At 32.4% G+C, this 25,317-nt stretch overlaps 5 protein-coding genes across 5 annotated transcripts; 3 read left to right on the top strand and 2 right to left on the bottom strand.

Moving 5' to 3' along the window:
* Nucleotides 1–552: 552 nt before the first annotated feature.
* Nucleotides 553–2,313, top strand: HELRODRAFT_177703 (hypothetical protein; the record flags this gene model as incomplete). The annotated part of the gene is made up of 5 exons (XM_009025866.1): nucleotides 553–596; nucleotides 1,098–1,186; nucleotides 1,555–1,706; nucleotides 1,823–1,949; nucleotides 2,171–2,313. The coding sequence occupies 5 exons, from the start codon at nucleotides 553–555 to the stop codon at nucleotides 2,311–2,313; spliced, it is 555 nt and encodes a 184-aa protein (XP_009024114.1).
* Nucleotides 2,314–3,304: 991 nt separating this feature from the next.
* Nucleotides 3,305–9,415, top strand: HELRODRAFT_177704 (hypothetical protein; the record flags this gene model as incomplete). Its single annotated transcript, XM_009025867.1, has 11 exons — nucleotides 3,305–3,362; nucleotides 4,241–4,378; nucleotides 6,924–7,076; nucleotides 7,164–7,288; nucleotides 7,383–7,548; nucleotides 7,919–8,049; nucleotides 8,200–8,296; nucleotides 8,387–8,524; nucleotides 8,660–8,788; nucleotides 9,024–9,161; nucleotides 9,378–9,415. The coding sequence occupies 11 exons, from the start codon at nucleotides 3,305–3,307 to the stop codon at nucleotides 9,413–9,415; spliced, it is 1,311 nt and encodes a 436-aa protein (XP_009024115.1).
* A 3,981-nt stretch (nucleotides 9,416–13,396) lies between these two features.
* On the top strand, nucleotides 13,397–20,768 carry HELRODRAFT_177705 (hypothetical protein; the record flags this gene model as incomplete). The annotated part of the gene is made up of 18 exons (XM_009025868.1): nucleotides 13,397–13,556; nucleotides 13,859–13,939; nucleotides 14,139–14,347; nucleotides 14,671–14,844; nucleotides 14,917–14,994; nucleotides 15,096–15,220; nucleotides 16,117–16,225; nucleotides 16,725–16,844; nucleotides 16,911–17,009; nucleotides 17,106–17,183; nucleotides 17,510–17,613; nucleotides 18,243–18,362; nucleotides 18,787–18,854; nucleotides 19,296–19,426; nucleotides 19,677–19,742; nucleotides 19,813–19,911; nucleotides 20,475–20,548; nucleotides 20,669–20,768. The coding sequence occupies 18 exons, from the start codon at nucleotides 13,397–13,399 to the stop codon at nucleotides 20,766–20,768; spliced, it is 1,995 nt and encodes a 664-aa protein (XP_009024116.1).
* A 1,123-nt stretch (nucleotides 20,769–21,891) lies between these two features.
* HELRODRAFT_85162 (hypothetical protein) lies at nucleotides 21,892–23,016 on the bottom strand (the record flags this gene model as incomplete). Its single annotated transcript, XM_009025841.1, has 3 exons — nucleotides 21,892–21,973; nucleotides 22,630–22,734; nucleotides 22,937–23,016. Coding segments are annotated over 3 exons (267 nt in total), but the record flags the coding sequence as incomplete, so codon positions are not given.
* A 190-nt stretch (nucleotides 23,017–23,206) lies between these two features.
* HELRODRAFT_85188 (hypothetical protein) lies at nucleotides 23,207–23,692 on the bottom strand (the record flags this gene model as incomplete). Its single annotated transcript, XM_009025846.1, has 1 exon — nucleotides 23,207–23,692. A coding segment is annotated over one exon (486 nt), but the record flags the coding sequence as incomplete, so codon positions are not given.
* Between the last annotated feature and the right edge of the window lie 1,625 nt (nucleotides 23,693–25,317).

Below are 25,317 nucleotides of genomic sequence, written 5' to 3' on the forward strand. Positions count from 1 at the left end.
ATATATATATATATATATATATATATATATATATATATATATATATATATATATATATATATATATATATATATATATATATATATATATATATATATATATATATATATATATATATATATATATATATATATATATATATATATATATATATATATATATATATATATATATATATATGTTGGTAATAGACCATAATTTTTTACAATATTCTATAAATATAGAATATTGTAAAAATTATGGTCTATTACCAACATTTACTCGAAGTTCTGCGACCAACCGACGCAATCTAACAATCGAACAAGATCGCGAGCAGCGACTGCTCCATTTCTCTCGCGAATTAGAAGTTAAAAGAAAGGTAGTTCTAGATTTGTCATTCGGTAGAATTTATAGAATATTGTAAATATATATATATATATATGTATGTATATATGTATATATATATATATATACATACATGAGAATACACACAAACACCCACATTTACAAACTTTTTTAAAAACCTGTTCTATTAAAACTAAACACAGTTCCAGTGTTGTGGAATGGATGACCATGGCGATGATGACGCCAACTGACACGGTGGACTGTGCAGAACGGTGAGTCTAGAGATATTTTCCAAGGTAGCAAGACTGAATTTGCTAACGAATTCCTAAACTAACTATGCTTAGGTGACACTTTCATTGACATACACACATATACACACTACACACACACACACACACACATACACGTACTCTTGCGCGCACAAACGCACATACTTTTACACACAGGACAATATTGGTCTTTTGTTCTGTGAATTTTTTGATAAAGAAATTGTTTAATAGCGAAAAAGTGTTTGCTTGAGTTATCGGACCAGAGCACTGGTCTTCCACTTGAACTAATTTATACAATGAGAACTCGATTCAGTATTTATTTTTGTAAACTTCGTACCTCTTGTTTTTTTTTTGTTTTTGATGACGTAATAATGATAAAAAAAAACAATAAAATGTTTTGAAAATTTTGTTTACTTCGTTCCATGAGCGGTTGAACTTCTTTCCAAAACATTATATATCTAAACTAGACAAATGAATAAATTGATTTTGAAAATATAAATGGAGCGAGTTGTGCCTCATGGCTCTGAGAAAGTTATCTCTGGTAGTTTTCGTTGTCCTGTTTGCTTCCTACCATCCATCCGCAGCAGTTAAAAGTACGTTTTGAAATTTGGTTTCTGTGAAGATTTTTTAGCAAACGTGAGAATATAATTTAACAGTTCAAATAACTCCAGAATGATGTCGGGTTTGAAGAAAATTGACAAATCAAAATATCATTTGTATGGCTTCTAACCAAATATTCTCTTTAATTAAATAAGTACAACACACACACGCAAACATACACACTTACACACTCACTCACACGCAAACAAACACACAAACAAACAAACACGTGGAAACACACACACACACACACACACTTACACACACATGTACACACTTTTTCCTAATCTGATGTAACTTAACATCTATGAGCTAAACTCATTAATAATCATTCTCAACTTTTTTACATGTTGTCACATAGGAGTTAATGACACGGTTCTGATGTTGAGGAAATATAAAGGATGTTATTTTCCCCAGTTTACTGGGTCTGGGAGAGTAAAAGATCTAAATGGACAGATAACGTTACATAAATGTTTGCAGTTATGCAAAGAATACAGCTACTACGGCATGGAGGTTTACTTACAATTAAGTATATAGTAACATATACAAACAACTTTTTGAAAAATTCTGTTTCACTTCATTTCATTTAAATTCAATTTATATTTTTGAGAATAATTTTAAATATTCAGGAAGGTAGAACATGCCATTGTGAGAAAAAACTTGACATTTATTCCCGAGTCGAAGAAGATGAATGCGATAGACTCTGCCCCAATGGCTACCCATGTGGCGGCTCGATTTTCGTTTCTTTTTACGAAAGTAACAAGTTCTGTTATAAAAATCAATTGTGTTGAGTGCTAGATTTGTAGAACGCTTCTTACGAGTTGCCTTCAAAATCTATTACAATTCAGCTCGGTCGTATTGATTTCGTGTTAAAATATATTTTGGAAAAATCTTTCACTAATGCATGGCCAGAAGTAGATACAAAATTAAATTACATTTTTTATCAGTTTTTTACTTGTTAACGTGCCAAATTTTAGGCAGGTATGTCATTCAAGTCGGATGTTTTGAAAAGGTGGCATTTGAATCGAAAATAAATATTCCAGGGGTACGTGATCTTGACATATGTCTAAATGTATGTCAAGAAATAAAAAAGTACAGTGCCTTCGCTGTTAGTTATTAAATTTAACAATTTTGTTTTTATTTTAATTTTTTGAGAAAATTTGTTTGGATTTAAAAAGAATCATTAAATGTAACGCCGCCTATGAGACTGGTTGCAAATTTTTTGTAGGTGAAATCTTCAGTTCCTTCATTCAGATCACTTTTAGATAATTTATTCAAAACCTTCATGATCTAGCATGGATTAGTAAAGTTTAATGCACACTTGTCTTGCTTTAATGGAGTGTACACGTATGTACATGGCCAGTGAATGTGGCTCATCTGGCCATTCAAAACATCAACTCTTTAATGATAGGGTACAGCGTAGTGCAACAAAGATGATCGAAGGAGTTGGAAAACTAGAACAAGAGATGGACTGAAAGAATGCGGATTAACAACACTAGAAAGAAGACGCAGAAGAGAGCTGGTTCAGACATATAAGTTAATAACTGGAAAAGAAAAAACACCGTTCACCGAGTTCTTTCAACTGGAAAAAAATGAAAAGATTATGTATGAGGTCATAGATACAAGCTCTTCAAGAAAAAAAATCCAACAAAGCAAAGATTCTTCAGCAGCATGGTGGTAAACGCCTGGAACGAGCTGAGCGATGAAATTGACTCGGTGGATTCAATCAGCAATTTTAAAATCAAGCTAGGAGGGCTAGGATACTAGGACATTTATTTTGTAGAGGTTCTTACACAGATGCTAGTCCACTGAGCCACTTTAAACTTTGTTATTATTATTATATTAGAAATACTACATCACATATGTTTTATTAATCTGTAGCAATTATTTCAATACAATCAATTTCTTACACGGATGCCAGTTAAGTCAATAGTTTATTATTCAGTTGCTGTCATATCAGAAAGTTGAATTTTCAAAAAACTCGTTGCTGGGAATTAAGTCACATTGCATTCTTAAGTGCAAATAAAATGTTATTAGAACATTGAGAGAGTTTTTTTTTATAAATGCCCCGGCGCGTTTCGTGCTTTGAGCGGCTTGATCTCGATGTTGTAATGGCTAAGGGGACGTCCATAATGGATGTCAGGCTTCATGGTGGGATGGGGTCCAAATGTTTGTGAAACTTTGTGAAAAGGGGGAGGGGGGTCAAAATGACGTTAAAAAAGCGTGACATCCCTTATGGACAGCAACTAAGGGGTTCGGCGTGGCTGTTTCAAAGAGATCCTCACCTATTACATGCAAAAAAGCCGCCGAGATGTGTTTAATGTTTCTATCAAAATGTAGATTGATTAGTTATACATTTTTATTAAAAAGATTGCTTTTTATTAATTAGATCATTTTTATTGTTGGCAATGAATTAAAATTGTGCAACCATTACTCCTTTCATTCAATTCGTTTTCTGTTATTAATTGGGATGTATCCCTTGAAGATGTCTGATCTTTTTTTAATTTGTTCTCGTGAGGTATCCTCAACCAACGTGGGTGATTCATGTCTCAGCAACACATGTTGCATGTGACCGAGATCACCTTGCATTTGAACCCAGCAATGCCGGGCATCTTAACAAGCATCTTAACAATTACGTCGCCGTACGGCCAGAAACTTTAAAATTAATTTTGACAAAATTTAGAGCAAAAAATTTAAATAATTTTTTTTGAAATTTGTGATTAATTTTTAGGTTTCTATTTGCTTATGTGCAAATGATTTCACAATCGAGATTCAGAAGAGACCTACTGATTGTATTGGTGAAGACAATTTTAGGCTCTTTGACGGTTAATATAAGCAGTTATTGTTGATTGTTTTAAAAACTTTCCAGTAAAATTAAACACGAATGGTTCTGTTATTAAAGAAACTCATTTATCATTCACAATGAGAAACTACTTCTAGTCCGAGCAAATGTTCAAAAATCGATCGATTTGGAAAAATTATTTTAAATCATGAAAAATAAAATTTGTTTGTGATAAAAGTTTTTTTTATTGTTTCCATCACAACAGTTTCCTTGTCAAGAGATAAGCACACCAACTCAACAATATACCAATACTGCCTGAATGATGAGGTAGAGAGTGTTAGGAGTTATTGTACAACCGCAGTTTGTTTGCCAGGCTGGAGCGGAAAGCATTGCGATCAGAAAGGTGCAGAATTTTATAAAACATAAAAATTTATCTGAACGCTTCTGGTCTTAAAAACTTCAGCGAGTGTCTTAATGAGTTCTTTATATAGTACTTATAATTTTTGCTCAATGACCGTGTGTGCTATTAAACATAGCTCAGTCGATAGAAGTGCCAGGTCTCGCTCTGTTACGTGCGATGATCTGGTTCAAGTACAGTCGGTTCGAAATGCAAAGACTATATAAAACGCCTTGCGTGTGTGGTGCGGTGTGTATGTACAGTACATCGTCTGGTTTGGATGTTACAGCCTTCTTTAATTATAATTATTATAAAATGAATAATTTACAATAAGCAGTACAATCTTTTTAATGGCTTTGTTCGATAGTTGGAAATATTTGGAATTTGGATACCACTTTTATATTGCTAGTAGAGATAACATTATATTAATAATATAAACTACATCTGCTAAACATTTTTTGTAACGAATTATTTCTAGTGACAACTACTGCAACAACAACAACCACAGTCTTCACAACCATATCGCGTGAAAATGATAGTAGAAGAGTTTATATTTTTTTTATATAATTTAACTGAAAGTGTTGAATTTCCAACAATTAGGCGAAAATTTTATAACCAAAAATATACAACTTGTGACAGCTATGAAGATTTTATAGGAATAATCCAAATTTCAGAGATTAATTTTTTATTGCTGGGGCAAAATAACAACTTGAAAAGCAATTTTTTTTAATAATCTTTGTTCCTATTACTTTTAGATTCAACAACTGCAACGCAAACTAAAATTTCAACAGCCTTCACAACTACATCTCACACAAAAAGTTCTGTATTTTTTTTTTGAAGATTTAGAGCCACCGATGATGAAAGTGATTTCAAAATTTTTGTAATTATAAAAGTGATCATTTTATACTCAGTTTTATCTTGTTGCAGAGTGTTTTTTTAATAACTGCTCACATAAGCTAGGAAACATAATTTTAACCCTCTATCGCAGGTAGTTTTTCGAACAAAACTTCGGATGGTTTTCAAATTGCTAACATTTAATTTTATCTGCAATTCAAATTTTACATTAAATAACGCCACGGAATTGCAAGAAAGTTAAGAAGACACTCGTTCGGAGGGTTGAAAAAAAATGTTGGGTTAACTTGAAAAATTGAGATCACAATTATTTTTTCAATAATTATTTCGTTCGTATCAATTTTAATTGTTGAAAATTCAACATTAAATGTATTAATTTGTTACTGCATTTGAATTTTGATTCAACTGAGCGCGCTTAACTTTAACATGTAAGACATAACATAAGATGACATAACAGAAAAAGATTATTCACAGTTTAGAGTCACTCCAGTTGGAACACCGATTTTGCAATGTCGCTTTTAAAAGTATTTGTCGATTCAGCTGAAACTGCACCATTATATAAGCTACTCCGGTGTTTAACAACTCTGTTAACGACAAAGTTATATTTTATTGACCCAGTTTTTTTTTATGAAAATGTTTAGTTTATCTCTGCATATATATTTGTTATGAGAAAAATTAAAAAATCTTGCAGCCGATAAATATTTGCTTTTCCGTAAAAAGTATTTAATTTTGGATCAAGTCTTCTCTTGTTCTACGTGTTTTCATGGTTGTTAAGCCACATTTGAAAAGTCTTTATTCGTATTGCAGGTATCGTAGACCTCTGACCAACTTTGTAGCCCTTTTTGAACCTTCTTAAAAATTGTTTTGTCTTTTTCGAGATAGGGACATCAAAACTGTGCGCAGTGTGGTCTTACTAAGGTATTGTATTACTTTGCTGTTAGAGTTTGTTTTCTGCTCGAAATTGTTCTTTTAATAGTTCCTAGCATTTAATTGGCTTTTAGCAACTTCTAGATTAAGCAACTTTTTGACACTGTCTTGATGGCTTACAATCTTTGCTAATGAATACACCTAAGTCAAGTTCTTCCGTAGTTGACCTATGTTTGTTTCCAGATAGTGTTAGTTGAGCTAGTTGGTTTTTTGCCAAGATGCACACTTTTCAACATTGAAGTGCATCTGATAGCCTACTGACCATTGATATAATTTTCGCAAGTCTATGTATCATCAACAAACTTGGATAACCTAGAAGCTATTTTACTGTCGGTATTTTACTGTACAGGATGAATAGTACTGATTCTTGACTAGTAACATTTTCCCTTTCTGATGAGTCTTCCCGTCTGATCACTGTTTGTCGCCTATCGGATAACCAATTTGTACCCACTTGAGTTTTTTACCTTAATTTCAGCAGACTTCCAACTTTAATGCCAATCTCTTGTGAGTAACTTTGTCAAACGCTCTCGAAAAGCCATGATAAACCAGATCTACTAAGTTTCCTGCATTTAGTTTATCATAAACTTGCAAATAGAAATTGACATATAAAAATTTTACAAATTTTATAAAAGAAAATGAAAGTTTTATACAATTTTTCGACATATTGGCCAAGAAACAGCAATTTTTAGAGAAAATGTATCTACGGCGAGCTCCTCAACTATTTCTGTTATCTCCCACGTTCCAACAATACCGGATGTGACCGACGAAACAGACGTCGAAACACCAGAAAGTGATCCCGTCACTTCATGTGGAGAAAATAATGGAGGATGTGGTGAGGACGTCTGTGTTGAGGTTGGAGATGATGTATTTGATGTCCAAGTCAAGTGCAACCCGCCAGATGAAGAAATATTCAAAGTACCAACAGGTGCCGAGATTTCAAAAATATTCAGTCAGAAATTTTTCTAAAAAATGGTTCAATGCAAGATTGTTATTTTTTGTTTGTTTATTCAAGTTAAACCTATGAGCGACTGGAATTACAAGGGTTGTTTCAATAAAATGCATTCCTCCACGGAGGAGACAATTCGTTCTGTGGAATCCTGTTCTGAATTATGTGATGAAACATTCTACGGAATAAAGGTGGGTGGATAATTTACGATCTTCAATTCCTATTTTTCAGTTAATTTTTTATTCATTGAAATTGAATGGAATTTTTTAATTCAAAAAAATTCAGAATGGTGAGCTTTGCACATGTGCCAACATTGTTGATAACGAAGTTGGTGCCGACAGATGCAATAAAAAATGTTCAGATGGGTTATCGTGCGGAGGAGAATCTTTCTATTCTGTATATGCCAGTAAAGTGTCTGACATCTTTTTGAATCGTCAGTTCAAATTGGCGAGTTAGCTTAGACGGCAGAAGTGCCGTGTTACAATTGCGTTGTTGCAATAGCGTGATGACTTGGTTCGAATGCTGCCTCTCCGAAATCTGAAAAACATCCTTCGCCGTCTGCATGTGATGAGGTGTTTGTTGATACATGCACGTCGTGTCGCGTCGTGTTGTGTAAGGTTCGTTGTGTGGTGTGAGAAAAGTTGGCACAACGAGCAATCATAATGTAAAATTATGACTTAAGCAGCTCTGCGCTAGTCGAGAATGTACCAAAAAAAATTGGTGAATTGTATACTGCCAAGTCTTGAATCATTCACTTGAATTATAAATAATTTACAATTTGTATAACTATTTACTTTTTACAAATTTAAACGAATCAATAGAAAAAGCAAGTAAATCCATAGTGGTTGGATGTTTTAAATACCTTGAACTTGAGCACAAACAAAATGAAAAAGACAAAGCTCATTGTTTGGACAGCTGTAAAGAGCTTGGGTTTCCGTACAGTGGGACCGGAGTGAGTTATGAGGAACAACATTTTTTAAAGATTTGTCATTTAATTACATAAACTGTTTCAAGTATTGTAGTTATATTTAAAAAATTATAAATCAGAAAAACCATATAAAAAGCATTTTGCAAATTTTGATGGATTATTTGTTAATCGTAGAATGAAACATGCCAATGTGGGAGAGATATTGAATTCAAGGACCAGTTGAACAAAGAACAGTGCAAAGAACCTTCTGTGTTTTTTCTTTTATCTGACGGTTCGTGTTTGAATTTTTTTCTTATTTTTGCCAGCATGCCGCCTTTTCATGTTAATCTACCATTTTTAAAAAAAACGTGTAATCTCTCAGTTTCACCAGATTTGGATGTTCGAGGAAAACCGACAAAATACAACTACTGCATGAATGATAGAATAGAAAGTAAGAAAGCTTACTGCCAAACTGGTCTTTGCAAACTTGGCTGGACTGGGGCACTCTGTGATAAGAGAGGTTTGGAATTCTTATTTGAAAAACTCCATTTTTCAATTTAATTAATCTCTTCAATTTTGAATGTTTTTGCACTAAAAAACCAAGCTTATCAGAAGCTCTGAACAATTTCTTAAGAAGCAAATTAACTATTTCTAGACTGCAACACTAGTGACGGAGCATGTGGTGAGGGAATGATTTGCGTACAAGAAATAGTAAATTATGTCACGATTGCTAAGTGCCTATGCAGAGATGGTCTTGCATCTGTCGGCGAATTCGAATGCAAAGGTGAATTCAATACATTATAACATTGTAAGCTTTCATATTTTTTCAAGTTACGTGAGGAAATATCAGTACTTGAAAGTTATTTGCTAAAATTAATACATAAAAAAATAATTTGTGAGTATCTGTAAAATTTTTTGATAAAACAAACTTATAGAGATAGAAACAGTTAAAGGAGAAAAACCAAACTCATACTTTTACCTTATATTTCCAACCATCGCTTTGTTCCTTACATTGTTAGGCCTCTCCGTGTATGCCGTCAGACGTAAATCAAGAAGAGGTAAGAAATTTTTATTTCCAATTCTCTCTTCCAACTTTCTCAGAAGGTCATCGCCCTATGGGAAAATATCATTAAAAAATTTGCTATATAGAAAGGAAAGTTTGTATCTAAACAATTAATTATTGGTTGAAAAAATTAAGAAAGAAAATTTAAGAAATCAAAAATTGGGAAAAAATTTTTATTTACTGTTTTTACAGTTAGCAAACTTGATGTAATTATTAACTAAAAAAATTAAAAGTAGATGACATTAGATTGCGTATTTGTGTTTAAGTACGATGATATTGACAAAACATTTTCATTATTTACTGCAAACAGCAGAACCGCAGCCAGAGCTGATGCAATCTCCAGGTTGATCCAAGTTCAAATATTTCACTCTTCGTGTAATCATTCTATTGTCATTCTCGCTTTTTGCTCTATCGATAAAGTCGACGACAAACACAAAACTCATGTGAAGACCAGAGATTCCATGCATCACACACATGTAACAATCTAGAATCGCCTCGCATTTGATCCCGGTCACTTCGAAAGCAAAATTTATAATAGCATTGTACATAAGTCTGTAACGAAATTTTATGAAAAATAAAATTTTTCCTTTTTTTTCATCTAAGTAGAAAGCGTGGAACCATCAGGTTAGTTCAAAAAGAAAATTATTTTTTGTCTATATATTCAGTCAGTTTTCGATTTTGCAAAATTTTGGGAACATGATGGTGTAAGGGGTCTGGTTCAGATTTACCGCGACCTCAATGAAATGTAAAAATATCCCAGGCTAATAATTTTTTTCTAATAGGTACATACCTATAAAACTTACCATTAGGATGTTTTGAAAAATAAATTAGCAAAGAAGTTTATAATTTTGTATTTAAAATCTAATGACCGATTTTTTCAATTAAACTTATTCATTTTTCACCATGGAAATTGTTTATTAAAAAACTGGTTTATTAAAATTTTAGTTATTATATTTTATTTCAACCTCTTTGCAGAAAGCCAATAAACTATGGATTTATGAAATTATTGAAAAAAAGAAAAAAGATTTTACTACTCGTCGTGCTGTTTTTCATTTTAAAACAAAATTTCCATTAATATAAATAAATAAATTCTGTTATTGGGTCTCAATGGAAAACTTTTCCTCTAAATATTCGTAAAAAATTACATAATTCTAAAAATTTACTTGAAAATAAAATAAATTCGCAACTGGAATATTTTGGTTTTTTTTCAAGTCACAAAAAATAGATTGAGAAAATAAAACACTTTACTTTAGAATGTCTGTAAATTTTTCAACAAAGTTTAATGTAGTTAGCAGTAAATATTTATAATCAGCTCAGTTAAGCTTAATCATATGGATTAAAGAGGCGAAACGTTGTAGGTTCATGTATTCTTGGATTATCTGATACATTAATGTTCTTTACACATGTAGTCCAATCATTATTGACAAAGTTGTCACCATGGTTAGTTTTCCACCTCCATTCATCCGTTTGCATCAAGACCGGGGCTTCATGAACCACGGGTAAGTTGAACCAGTTGGGTAAGTTCACTTATTTAAAACGAATATACCGTTAGGCGTTTTATAATTATTAATGCGTAAAGAGCCAGCCAAGTTAATTAATCTGTCATGTTTATGTCTGCAAATCGTCAAGTAAATGTCGCTTATGTGGTTTTGCCATTTTTGAGTAATTTTCAGTCGTTGACGTTATTGTTCTTTTAAAATGCAATTGCAAAAGAGTGAATAACTTTACGATACATATTTCTGTAGTGTTTGAATCCAGTAAAACGGCACGTACTTCATTTCAGGCCTTGGTGACATGTTAATGAGGCTACATTTGAAATACTATGATCACTATTGTTGAGGCGTATTATATCAAGTTATTAGGTTAGGGGCAAGTTGAATCGTATTCATATTAGTCCAAAGTTTAAAAGTGCGTTTGTTTTTTAAGCAGGATCTATCAGAATGGTCAGCAGTATTTTTAATGAAACTCAGTAAAACATCAGTTTTTACACGGAAAAACTCTACTTTAAGAGAAAAATTGACAAAAGAATCCACGTTAAAAGGAAAAAAATTTGCCACCAGCCTTATTTTGGCCAACAAGCCTCGGTCTCCCATACCGTGCTATACAAATTCTCTATAAACTGCAACAAGTGCTGAAGATGATTGAATCTAAAATCTAAAATCTAGAGAATTAATTAGAAAACTATATATTTCATAAATTACTGCATATATACATACATAAATATATATATAAGATATAATTTATAACCAAAAAAATTAACGTTTGAGGGACAACTTTGGTGGTTTTGCTGAAATTGCTCACAAATTTTAAATTTTTCTCTTTTACCATAATTTAGAACGGATGAACAGGTTGAACATTCAACTGTTGAAAAAGTTTGTGAATATTGTCGGTGTGAAAAAAAATTGGTTAGAAACGCAATGGAGCGTGTTATGTAGATAAGTAAGACATTGCTACTTCAAGTTGGGCCGGCAGCGATATGTCATACATGAACATAAATTTTGAATTAAACTATAGATCTTTCGTACACGAAATAAAATAGTTCGTACATAAATTCTAATCTATCCTAGGAAACAAGTGAATACAAATTTTGGGTAGGTCGATTTATTTGCATTTCTTAGCTAACAATGCCGCAGATTCACACAGAAATAACAATTAATTGATAGCTTACCTAACCTACTGTTTTATAGCAGGATGAATGCTGGTACCACTGGCATGCTTGTTATGAGTTTGTCCGCATTTGAGCAGCAGTTTGTGGCTTGATTTGCTGCTAGACAGTAAAACACAGGTAACAATTTATTATTTTAATTATTTAGAAAATGTTTTTAAACATTTATATGCCTGAAAAATTCGGAAATGTATGATTTATTCTAAAGGATATAAAACTTGAAATTATAACTGTTATGTAAGAGAAGTATGATTTATTTTAAAAGATATAAAACTTGAAATTATAACTGTTATAACCAGCAAAAGAGATAATGACAAAAAAGTAAAAATCTTATAAAGTAGAATTAAGTTTAATCAGCATGTCTGTTGGCTGATTGATTTTAAAATAATGTACCTTTGTTGTGCTGCGAGATGGTCTAGCGGTTACGGAACCTGGTCTAGTTGTTGCAGCAACCAGTTGCGAATGCGAATGATATATAACCCGCGATATGTATGTGTCGGGTATTCTCGACGCGAAACGTGATGTTGTCGCTGTCTATATCTGGAGATTTTATTGCGACAGTCAGTTTTATAATAGAATAAATAACGAAAAACTGAAATTTATAATCAGTATATTGATTTACAGAACACATAAAACATACACTTATAGAAATTCTAAATAAAAATTTGTAACTTTCAACATTGCAGGCTAGCTAATCTCAATTTTTTCATGACGAAATGCCAAATTTGTTTTTAACCATTTTGAAATTTCTAAAATGAAATTTTCTAATTGTTTTGTTTAATTTTGTAGTTTTTAGTCACGAAAAAAATGCCTAGAATGTCTAACCACATGTTGCTGGTTGCTGCGATTTTGTTCGGAATTATTGGGAAGAAAAATATTGCTTCAGGTATGCCACGCCAACACCTAAAATTTCAAACTTCAAACCGTCATTCAATTTTTTAAATAACATTTTATTTAAAAAAAAGATTTTTTGGTATGTTGTTCAAACAAATTTAGTTCAAAAGTTTTTAATTTTCACAATTTTCCAGGACAAAATCCGGGTTGTAACAGCGATGAATGCAGCTTGATTGGTTTGTAATTTTTTCAACAAAAATTTTAATCATTATTTTTACAAACTACAAAAGAATATTCGTTTTGTGTTAATTTTTTCATGGCAATAATCTCAAGTTTTACTGGTCAATTCAAGATTTTCATGTCATGAAATTAAAATAAAAGATTTTTTTTTATTTAAAGCTATTACGTTTTCGTTTGTAAAAAATTTTTGTTTTGTAAAACGGGAATATTTAAACTTTTCTGATTTCAGACACAAACAGTTATCATTTTAAACTATGAACCATAATTCAATTATTTTTTGGATGCGGCGCTCCTATAATAATGAACTAAGCTGGTGTCCTTTTAACAGAGTCGCGTAGTAGGCAATCTCCTGAACATAAAAATATATAATTTGGTGATAGAAATTCTGACGTTTTTGATATATATAGTATCATGTTTTGACGAATAATAAGTTATCTAAATCCGCACCTGATTCGTTCATTTAGGAAAGGACGATCCTTTTTCCCTTTTTTGATTAAATATTCAACAAAACATTTTTATTTTGAATAGAATAATTCTCAAAAAAATTTTGCCAAAAAATATTAAAATTAAAGCTATTAAATATTTAAGCTATGAAAGTGAAAACCAGCCTGGATGAATCCGTCGACCCCTGTCAAGACTTCTATGCCTACGCCTGTGGCTCCTGGATTAAAAACGCTACCATACCTGAAGACAGCTACAAAGTCGATCGATTCAATGAGATGAATGACCTGACTGAAAATAGACTCAAAGGTCATTTATGAGATGCCTGGCAGTACGGTGGTGTAATGGTGGAGTTTCTTGGCATGGCTGTTGCAGTGGTTGGTTTGAATGCGAAGTAATCTTCCCCGCCTGTCACATCATGCATTTTGATAGTAAAATTAGTAAGAGTAGTAGTAGTAGTAGTAGTAGTAGTAGTAGTAGTAGTAGTAGTAGTAGTAATTGTAGTAGCAGTAGCAGTAGTAGCAGAGTAGCAGTAGTTGTAGTATTAGCAATATGAAAGTTATTATTAATTAATTAATTAATTAATTAATTATTATTTTATCTGTTTGCAGCACTTTTGAGCACAACGAACCCAAGTGACATAACCAGCGTGTTGAACGCAAAGAAGTTTTATAAATCCTGTCTTAATCAAAGTGGACGTTTTACATTATTTTTATTTATTTTTCTAAAACTTTTAAAAATAATTTCAATTAACAAAAATTTAATTTTAAATATTGAAACATTCAAACAATCTTTGACATAATAATAGCATTGTCTTAATTCTAATGGCTTCAAAAGGCTACTAAAACTAACCTAAAAACTTTGGTTAAAATGTCAACAAAACTCCCGCAGATCAAATCGCGAGCGAGGGTATCAAACCATTCAAAGACATCATCGACAGTTTCGGCGGATGTCCGGCTCTGAACGCTGAAAAGTTTGACGAAAGTAGATGGATGTTGGAAGATGTAGTTTCAAGAATCCAAAAAACTCTTATTTATGACACGATTCTCAAGGGTATTCTGGTACCCGATAGAGAAAATTCTGATATCATACTCTTTAGCGTTAGTTCATTTTTGTCGAAGGGTTTACAATTTTGAAAATTCTAGTTTTTCCAACAACATAGATTGACGATATGTTTGTTCATCTGTATATCGTAGTCTTTCAAGCTTTTCTTCGAAACACTTCCAGCATTTTTCTTAAGATAAAAAACTTAGTTTGGTAACGTTCTTATGAGGAACAAAACTTTAAAACACTAGATATCATATTTAATTTTGCTCACAAACCAGAATCTTTTTTTTAAAATGCTTTTCTAAAACAATTTCAACTCTTCAAAAATGAAGAAACATTCTATTATTCGCTTAACCAAACATAACCCCTCATTCAGTTGGGTCAGGTTAATTTCCTACTGACGAAAGCGCAATATTCTGACTCGAACACAAAATACATAGATGCGTACTTCAACTACATGGTCGGTGTAATGCAGGCCATCAGTGACAACCCACAAACTGTGCAGCAAGATATGTCGGCAGTCCTCAATCTCGAGAAGAAACTCGTTCAGGTCGAAAAGTTTTTTTATTTTAACCTGTAAGAATTTAGACACATAAATTTGACAAATGCCACTTCTCAACAGTTTTTTAAGAATACGGACGAAACGTCAAAAAAAGAAGCCTATAACAAAATTCTTTACAAAAATCTTGACAGCACAAAGGTTATTGTTTTACGGAACTTTTAAAAATGTATCCATAAATTGAAGTTTGTGATGAAACAATCTCTGTTAACAACAATAAAAAAATATATGTTCATTTGCAGTTTAACTGGAAGTTGTACCTGAACAACATAATTCCCAACTATTTTGTTGACGATACGCCAATTGTGACCACTGAAAAAGAATATCTGATTGAAATGGCTAATATTGTTCAGACTACACCGAAAAGGTGATCGTCTGAGTTTTTTATATAAAGAATTAGTTAATCACATGAATCCCGAGTTAAAATTGCATGCATTGTTTTTTAACTTATATTTTGTTACATTTCAATTGTTTTATTTTTACTATAAACGATCGTTTCCTTGTTCCAACTTTTTCTTAACTCGTGTTAAACATTCTTTTGCTGAACTGACATTTGCTTTTTCTGGTCTTTTTCTTTGGAACTCTTAACCTCCTTCTTTGACTACTTTTCCATCACTTACGAAGTTCAGAGCGGATCTCAAGACCCATCTGTTTGCAAAATTCATTAAGGAGCGCTGTTAAACATCGCGGAAATAGCGTTTTTTATACTAATTGATTGATTGATTGACTGACTGACTGATTGATTGACTGACTGACTGATTGGCTGACTGACTGACTGATTGATTGATTGATTGATTGATTATTGATTGATTGATTGATTGATTGATTGATTGATTGATTGATTGATTGATTGATTGATTGATTGATTGATTGATTGATTGATTGATTGATTGATTGATTGATTGATTGATTGATTGATTGATTGATTGATTGATTGATTGATTGATTGATTGATTGATTGATTGATTGATTGATTGATTGATTGATTGATTGATTGATTGATTGATTGATTGATTGATTGATTGATTGATTGATTGATTGATTGATTGATTGATTGATTGATTGATTGATTGATTGATTGATTGATTGATTGATTGATTGATTGATTGATTGATTGATTGATTGATTGATTGATTGATTGATTGATTGATTGATATACAACTATTTAGAAAAATTTTAGTATAACTAATTATTTTTATCTCTGAAAATGTTTTTATAAAAAATTTTTCCTTGTTTAATTTTATTTCCAATTTCGTTACCCAGGACTTTAGCAAATTTTGTAATCTGGTCAGTTGTTCGGAGAATGTTCAATAACTTCTTCCTACCTGCTCAGCTGAAAGCCCACTACAACACCTTCATAACTGTCATGACTGTTAGTGTCCCATTCCGACCATACCAACTCACTCTTTTCCTTCCTTATTAACTCTCATTCAACTATCGCAGTGACAATTGTAGACGTTTAAAAATAAAATAAAAAATTTAGAAACAGTTTGTCAGAACTATCATTCTTCGTTTGCTAGAAAAACGAAAATATTTAGCATAACAACAAACGGTAGCACAAAGTCGTAACCTTAGTCGAAACAAACCTTGGAAATTTATTTCCATTAGGGACAGCAGAAGCAACTTTTTGAGCTTTAGTAAAGTGAATTTCTCCACAGAGAAAGCAGTTTTAAGTAAAGAAAAAAAGGGATTGAGGAAATAACGCAAAAGCTGCATTTTTTTACCAACGTGTATAATCGAATCATGTTTTTTTGATTTTTCAACATTGTTAAAATTTGCCTGTGACAATTTTTACCACAATTTATGAATACATATTTTTTATTATCAAACATTTATTATGACCATCTGTTGTGTGTTTCAAAATAACGCAGGGAGCTATAAAAGAGGTGCCGATTGACACTCAGTGCGAGCAGATGACAGCCAAATATTTCGGAGAACCTCTCAGTAGAATTTACGTTGAAAAATATATCCAGCAAGACATTATGGATTTAGTACGTTACATCAACGAATAACTTTTTTTTCCATTTTATACGCAATAATTTCCAATGGCGAAACAGGTGATTGACATGGTCGATAGGATGGTATATGAATTCAAAAACCTGATCAGAAGCAACAAATGGATGGATGACTCAACTAAGGAAGAAGCACTTGTAAAAGTACGTGAAAGTTAGGGCATGGCATGATATAATATCATATGGTATCATATATATCAAGGGATATAGTATCATTTTTACTGTTGATACTATTTTTAGTTGAATTTAATGAGCCGTAAAGTTGGCTATCCCGACTATCTCTTCAACAATACTTTCCTGGACTCTACTTATGGAAAAGTTAGTCTAATTTTTCTAGATTTTTTTTATTTCATATATAAAACATTGAAAAAAGCAAATCCGTTTATTACTTCATTGTTTTTTCATGTACAATTTCAAATTTTAATGTTTTCATCGCACTTTATTACGAAATAAATAAAGGTTTACATAAGCCACACGACACCACCAAAGCCCAACATAAGTATTTTGGTTCGCCTGGATTTTTAACTAAATTACTCATTTTTTAACAAAAAAATAAACATAAAGAGAATATGACAAAATTTTTTAAAACCGAGATTACGAATGACACTTGTAAGAATTTGATCCAAAAAAAACCTGAAAATCAGATGCAGATCGATGAAAATCAGCACACCAAAAACATGCTCAACGTACTAAAATATAGTTTCGAGCATGTCAAGAATATGATTTTCAAACCATACGACAAATCTTTGTAAGATTTTTTAATATTTTTTAGGATTTTACCGATATTTTGTTATTCTTGTAACAGAATGGTACGGTGTTAGTTTACACCTATGTGCTAATTTTTTCCACATCTTTCAAAAATCATCTCCGTAAATTTTCCAAGTGGAGCGCCCTGGTAGCCTATTGGTTAAGGTTGCCTGGTGCTGTCTCCTAGTGCATGCAGTGACCGAGTTCGAATACGACAAAAGGATCCTCGTCTATCGCATACCTCGTGTGTGATGCCTCGTTTAGCACTTATTCACTTATTATTGATGTTTGTGTGTTGTTAATTCTTCTGAACCTAGGATGAGTGCAATGAACCATTATCCATTTCTAAAACTTTCTATCCTATAAAAAGTTTCAACAACGATTTTTTTAAATGGAGTTACTTATTTTACTTAACTGAATGAGTTTGTTTTGCAGTTTGCATCTCTAGTTTGGCTACCCATTGGCCAATATATTTTAATTTGAATTTCTGGCAATATTTTTTGGGAAAAAATTGTTTTTACAAGAATTTTTATAGTTCACGTTTCAACTTGAAACATTTTGGCCATTCGTAAATAAATTTCTAAGAAATGTATTCATTTTATTTAAATTTTGAAAATTGTTTTTCAATAGGTGGTCTCTGGATCCAATCAAAGTGGCCGCTCAATACAGTTCTCAGACAAATGATATAGGTGCGCAGTTAGGAAATAACATTCAGCATGATTTTGTGGTAATGATATATAAGGGCAGCGCGTTGGTGTAACGGTAAAGTGCCTGGCACAACTGTTGCAATGACCGAATTCGATTGCAAGGAGATCCCCGCCTGCACACTTCAATGTGTCAATGATGCGTGGTCTCACGCTCATTCGCACTGCACTGCTGCGTGTTTCTTGTTGATGTCTTTGAAAAATATTGAAAAGAGAATTGCAATGATATTAAATTAATAACTTTTGGTTAATAATTATCTGATTGCTTTGAAATTTATAAGAAAAATTTTTAGACAGCTGTTGAAAAAAATGGTTGTTAATTTATTTCAGCGTTCTCTGTTGCCATAATGCAACAACCAGCCTTCAACAAGAACTATCCAAAGTATCTAAACTTCTTTTTTTGGAGCAGAACAGTTTTTCATTTAAATGTTTTACTGATCCATTGATTTTATTTCGCTTCGTTCTACCAGACCAATGAACTATGGCGCTTTCGGAATGTTTATAGGCCACGAAATAAGCCATGGATTCGACATCTCAGGTTTGAAAATAAATATTCCACCATGTAAACACTTAGAGCTTAGAGGGGCAAATGTTCTGTCCTTGGCAGGGGTGGAGTGGAAACCCCTAACTAATTATTATTTTAATTATGATTTTAGTTATAATTGTAGTTACTATTATTTCAGTTATTATTTTCAAATGATCAAATGGTTTTTAACTACCAGAGAACTTTTGCCTTGCTTATTTTAAACTTTCACTAACCTGTTTAACATCTTTTGTTCATATAAATTTAAAAAAAGAGAAAGAATTGTATTATTGGAAACTTATTTTGTGAAAACTTTGGAATGAGTCCACCTACTAAGCTTTAAATCCAACAATTATTTTGTTATATAAAAAAATGATTAATATAGACATCAACATTTTTTAAAATGTTGTCCGCGAATTATAGCCAACCAAATCGTCAGTGTTTTTTTCATTTCAGGTAAGTTGTACGACGGGTATGGAAACATGAGGAACTGGTGGAGTAACAGCAGTGATGTCCTCTACAAGGAGAAAACCGACTGTTTGGTCAGGAAGTACAACAATTTCTGGATTAAGCAAATTGGCGAATACGTAAATCATTCATTTTTAATTTTTCTAAAATTTCCTTGTAATAATTACTGTTATAAAGCTATTCGACTTATAAAAGATGAATTGAAACAAAAGCTGTTCGACTTATAAAAAATGAATTGGAGCATTCTTCAATGAATTAACTGATGAAGTTGATAGTATAAGAAGTGCATTAAAACTGTACTTGAATACCTGTCGATTCCTAAAAATTTTTTACAAATATTTTAACCTGTTAACTAATTTTTGTCTTCAGTTGAACGGTGAATCAACTCTTGGAGAAAACATCGCCGACTTCGTTGGACTACAGATAGCTTACCAGGTAGAATTTCATAAAAAAATTATCATTTTTAATTTCTTTGATGACAAAATGTTGAACTAACCTCCAACAGACTTATCGTAACTCAATGAAGAAGGGGGACTCAGCAAAGGAAAAGTTACCTGGACTTCAATTCACTTCGGATCAGTTGTTCTTCATCAGTTTTGCCCAGGTTGACAGACACTATGATATCATTCAATGATACTATCATCTTCATTCAGTAATACTTCCATCCTTTTTTAATTAATAATAATGAGGATGATATCATTCAATCATACTACCATCTTCTTCATTCGGTGACACTATCATTCTTTTCTTTACTTAATGAGGATGATATCATTCAATGATACTACCATCTTTTTCATTTGGTGGCACTATCATTCTTTTCTTTACTTAATGAGGATGATATCATTCAATGATACTATAATTTTATCATAGCCTAATGGTAGTTCCGCTCAGGTTGACAGACACTAAGATATCTTACAATTATACTATCATCTTCTTCATTCAATGATACTATCATTTTTTTCATAGCTTAATGGTAGTGACGAGGATATCATTTAATGATAATCATTTTTTCAAATTAATAAATGTGATGTTTTCATTTAATGATGCTATCATCCTTTTCATTTCATATCTATGATGAAGGTTTCACTCAATGATACTATCTTGCTATGATATAAAAATAATTTAAATACAATATTTATAATCATGTTATAATTTTCCGTTGGATAGTTTTGGTGCGAGAAGATGTCAAATGAAGGATTTCAGCTCATGAAAAGAGATGATCACAGCCCAAATATTGCAAGGTAGAAGCCAATTTTTTCCAAACTGGTTTAAAGTTTCATTTGCAATGACGTCAAAATAGGTTTTTCTCTCTCTTATTTTTTATTTATTTATATGATATTTTTTAAAACTTTGAAAAACAGAGTCACTGTGCCTTTGCAGAACTTTGAAAAGTTCGCGTTCGTATTTAACTGCCCTAAGACAAGCCCAATGAATTCTCCAGATAAATGTAAAATCTACTGAATCGCGGAAACTATGGAAAAAAGTTGATAAAAAGATTTCTTGTAAACGATCAGAAAAAACTTTAGTAGTATTTAGTATTTTAATAGAATTTAAACTACCGGTTAAAATTATTTTTAAAACATTTTCAAGATTATTAACTAAAAAAATTTTAACTCTCTTTCTTAGCACTAAATAGACTAATCTTAATGTAGATTTTATGTTTTAACATGGCTTCATTGTTCTAACTTACAAGTTAATTTATTAAATAAAACTTAATGACGAGCATCATAAAATTTTCTGTACATTTGAAACTTTTACAATCATTTGACCGCTGCTGTTACCTAGGCGATAAGCATCACCATATAATCGATTTTTAAGATATATTTTCGTTTAAGACACTTTTAATGAACTTAATCTATCTATCTTATAATCCTTTTCACTTTTTCAAAAATTTTTGGTTCCTAGTGGATACTTTTACACTAAACCTTTTTAGGTCTCTGTTCTCTAGAGTTTAAAATTGCAATCTTCGGCCAAATCTTCATCATTCACAATGTTCTGAATAGATTTCAAGGCTTATTAGTTTGTAAAGTTAGTTGAAAAAAACAGAGACAAAACAAAAAAGACTTTATTGAAGCTAGAATGATTGCAACATAGAAGCCAAAACACAACAATACTGCAGTATAAATTTGATCATATAAACAACAAGTGTAGCAATAAGCCGAAGAATTAGATGTGACAGCATCGTTTTGATGTTGTAGTATTTGTACTATAATAGTTTTACTACCGATTAAAATAGTAAAATAAAAATAATAATACTTATTTTAATAATAATAATAATCAAATAAATAATAATTATATTGATAATACAATTTTTAAAAGTATTAACGAAAGCTATCTTCGTCTTTATCATCATCACAATAACCACCTTCGTCATCATCATCAACAACAACATGCTAAATTAGCAATGAATTTGTCATCATTGTTACACAACATTACCATCACTGTGATTATATCTTCTTCATAATCATCATCAGTTACATCATCTATACTATCATCACCATCATCGTCGTCGTCATCATCATCACCATCATCATCATCATCGTCGTCATCATCATCACCACCATCATCACCATAATTGTTATCATCATCTGCATCTGTAGACTTGGATGGATTTGAGGCAAGTCCGACATTTGACATAACAGCACCAGTGGTATTTACACTCGCACCTGCATTTGTGATGACGATGATGATGAGGAAGATGACGACGATGATGAGGAAGATGACGATGATGATGAGGACGATGATGATGAGGAAGATGACGACGATGATGAGGAAGATGACGATGATGATGAGGAAGATGACGATGATGATGAGGAAGATGACGACGATGATGAGGAAAATGACGATTATGATGAGGAAGATGACGATGATGATGAGGAAGAAGAAGAAGATGATGATGATGATTATAAAGAAGATGATGATGATTATAAAGAAGAAATAAATAGATAGTGATAATGATAATAGATGGTGATAATGATAATGATAAAAAAGATGATGATGATGATGATGATGATAGTGATGGTAGTGGTGACGACGACGACGATGATGATAAAAACAATTTAAAACAGAGATAGATTAATGATAACAAAGCAAATAACAATCTCGTTATCAATCTTTCGTTAATTATATCAGTATTTCAATTCACCAGCCGACCAATTAAAAAGCAATCCGTTCATTCAACCAATTAATCAATTAATCAATTAACTATTCATCTAGCCAGCCATCTATTTATCCAACAAACCAACCAAACAACCAGCCTATTCATCCAACCAACCAACCAACTAACCAACCAACCACACAACCAATCAACCAACCATACAACCAATCAACCAACCTATATTTGACCTCTTGAACTTCGACCGTGTAACCCCTGCCACAACACATTGACCTGCAACCTTTCGTCCCGGTACTGTCTACATCACACACTCTTTGAGGGAAAAATGGGGAAATGAATTTTCACCCCTTTACTAATGTGCCTTCACTAATAACTCTCACTCACAAAATGCGTGTGTGTGTGTGTGTTATTGATAGCTCTGTAAAATATTAAACTTAAATTAAAAATATCAATGATTAAAATAATAGGAAATATTATTATTAGAGTTATAATTATAATTATTATTCGTCCCTACCTTCCCTCGGTCCCAACGGATCCCACGCTGACATCCGGAGAGCAGTAGTCCGGAGATATTGTCGAGAAGATGAGCTCGTCTTCGTCCACGTATTTCCGAGTTGGTAGGACGGAGACTAACCTATTCAAAGTTGTGTTTGTGTTTCTATTTTTGTATATAAAAAAAAAATAACAAAGAAAAAATTAGATTAAATAAAAATGAGAAAAATAAAACGCTAGATTAATGATGGTGCAGTACTTTTCAGAAGAGAGCTGGGCTAAATAGTCGAAGTTATAGCAGTTTTGGTGTTGTAGATACCGGGTTTGATAGCAAGCAAATCCGCATGCATCGCCACAATGCAATGTGTAAGGATTGTGTGAAGATTGTGTGAGGATTGTGTGAGGATTGTGTGAGGATTGTGTGAGGATTGTGTGAGGATTGTGTAAGGATTGTGTGAGGATTGTGTGAGGATTGTGTGAGGATTGTGTGATGATTGTGTGAGGATTGTGTGAAGATTGTGTGAAGATTGTGTGAGGATTGTGTAAGGATTGTGAGAGGATTGTGTGAGGATTGTGTGAGGATTGTGTGAGGATTGTGTGAAGATTGTGTGAAGATTGTGTGAGGATTGTGTGAGGATTGTGTGAGGATTGTGTGAGGATTGTGTGAAGATTGTGTGAGGATTGTGTGAGGATTGTGTGAGGATTGTGTGAGGATTGTGTGAGGATTGTGTGAGGATTGTGTGAGGATTGTGTGAGGATTGTGTGAGGATTGTGTGAGGATTGTGTGAGGATTGTGTGAGGATTGTAGTTACGTGTGTGTTAACATGCGTGTTGTAAATAACTCTAGAAATCACCATTAACCATTTAATTAATACATTTTGTCGTGATTATAATTGATTTTTTCTTAAATAATTCTTAAAGGTTTTAACGACTTATACACACTTAACTACTACACTGTAAATTATTTGTGAAAGCCTCTATAAATAGCTATTTGTAGAGACCCATCCAACGCTACCAACGTGCCAATGATTTCCTAGTAAAAAAAGATGCTTGCAATCTCCGTTTTTGCTTTACTGATTTTTTTCCAAAGAAAAATTTCATCCAGACAAATGCTGTTTTCAGGTAAGATTATGTTAAGATTATATTATAATTTATGGAGAAGACCCTTCATTGGAGGGAGACCTTTTCAAACTCGACCCTGGTCTTTATAGGTATGATAGTCCTATGTAAAAATTAATCACCTCCTCTTTCTCATCCGCTTGTCCAATTTCATGTTGACTTCGACAGAGGAGAAATATTTTTCTGCAGCTTCAAACCAATGGCCTAATGATGATGATGATGATGATGATGATGATGATGATGGTGATGATGATGATGGTGATGGTGATGATGATGGTGGTGATGATTGGGATGATAGTGATGACGATGATGGTGATGATGACGATGATGATGATGATGATGACGATGATGGTGATGATGATGACGATATAACGATGATGATGATGGTTATAGTTATGGTGATGATGATGATGGTGATGATGCTGATGATGATGACGATATAACGATGATGATGATGGTTATAGTTATGGTGATAATGGTGATGATGGTGATGATGGTGATGATGATGATGATGACGATGATCAACCTTGGCATTCGGCAGAGCGTACCAGCAAGTTTTAAGGGAACAACTCCCGGAAACGCCATGGCACTTGCACGTGACTGCCAGACTCTCTGATGTCAACTTAAAAGTTTTAATTCATGTGGCGCATTATTTTAACAGTTTTTGTTTTGTTCAATGATCATCATCCAGCTATCAATTTTATTTGATCTCTTTCCCAATGTGGAAAAGTTCAACACTTCAACAAATCAAGCAAAATAATTGCATAAAATAATTATTATCACAATCATGTTAAATAAAATACAAATAAATAGAAATAATTATATCTGGTGATCAAATGTCATAAAAAAAACAATTAGCTCGGCTAAACAATCAGTTTAATTAATCTATCAATTCATCATCGATGAATAGAAAGATTGAATTTAATTAATCACACACATCAACTAAACAATTAATTCAATTAATAACTTCTTTAAAATAATATAACCAGCCAGGGCAAAATCCATTTCATCATTTGTCAAACTTGTGACAAACAACAACTAACAAACAACAATTAACAAACAACAGACAACAATTAACAAACAAACAAACGAACGAACGAACAAACAAACAAACAACAAACTATCCTACTAGCAAATACACACCTAAATATACATACAAACAAAACACGCACGCACGCATACAACACAACAACTCACACACACACATAAATCACACATACACACACACACAGAACTCACACAACACACACACACAGACAGACAAAACCACCACCCACCAACCTT

This window comes from Helobdella robusta (assembly GCF_000326865.2).
Source record: "Helobdella robusta unplaced genomic scaffold HELROscaffold_44, whole genome shotgun sequence".
Lineage (NCBI taxonomy): Eukaryota > Metazoa > Annelida > Clitellata > Rhynchobdellida > Glossiphoniidae > Helobdella > Helobdella robusta.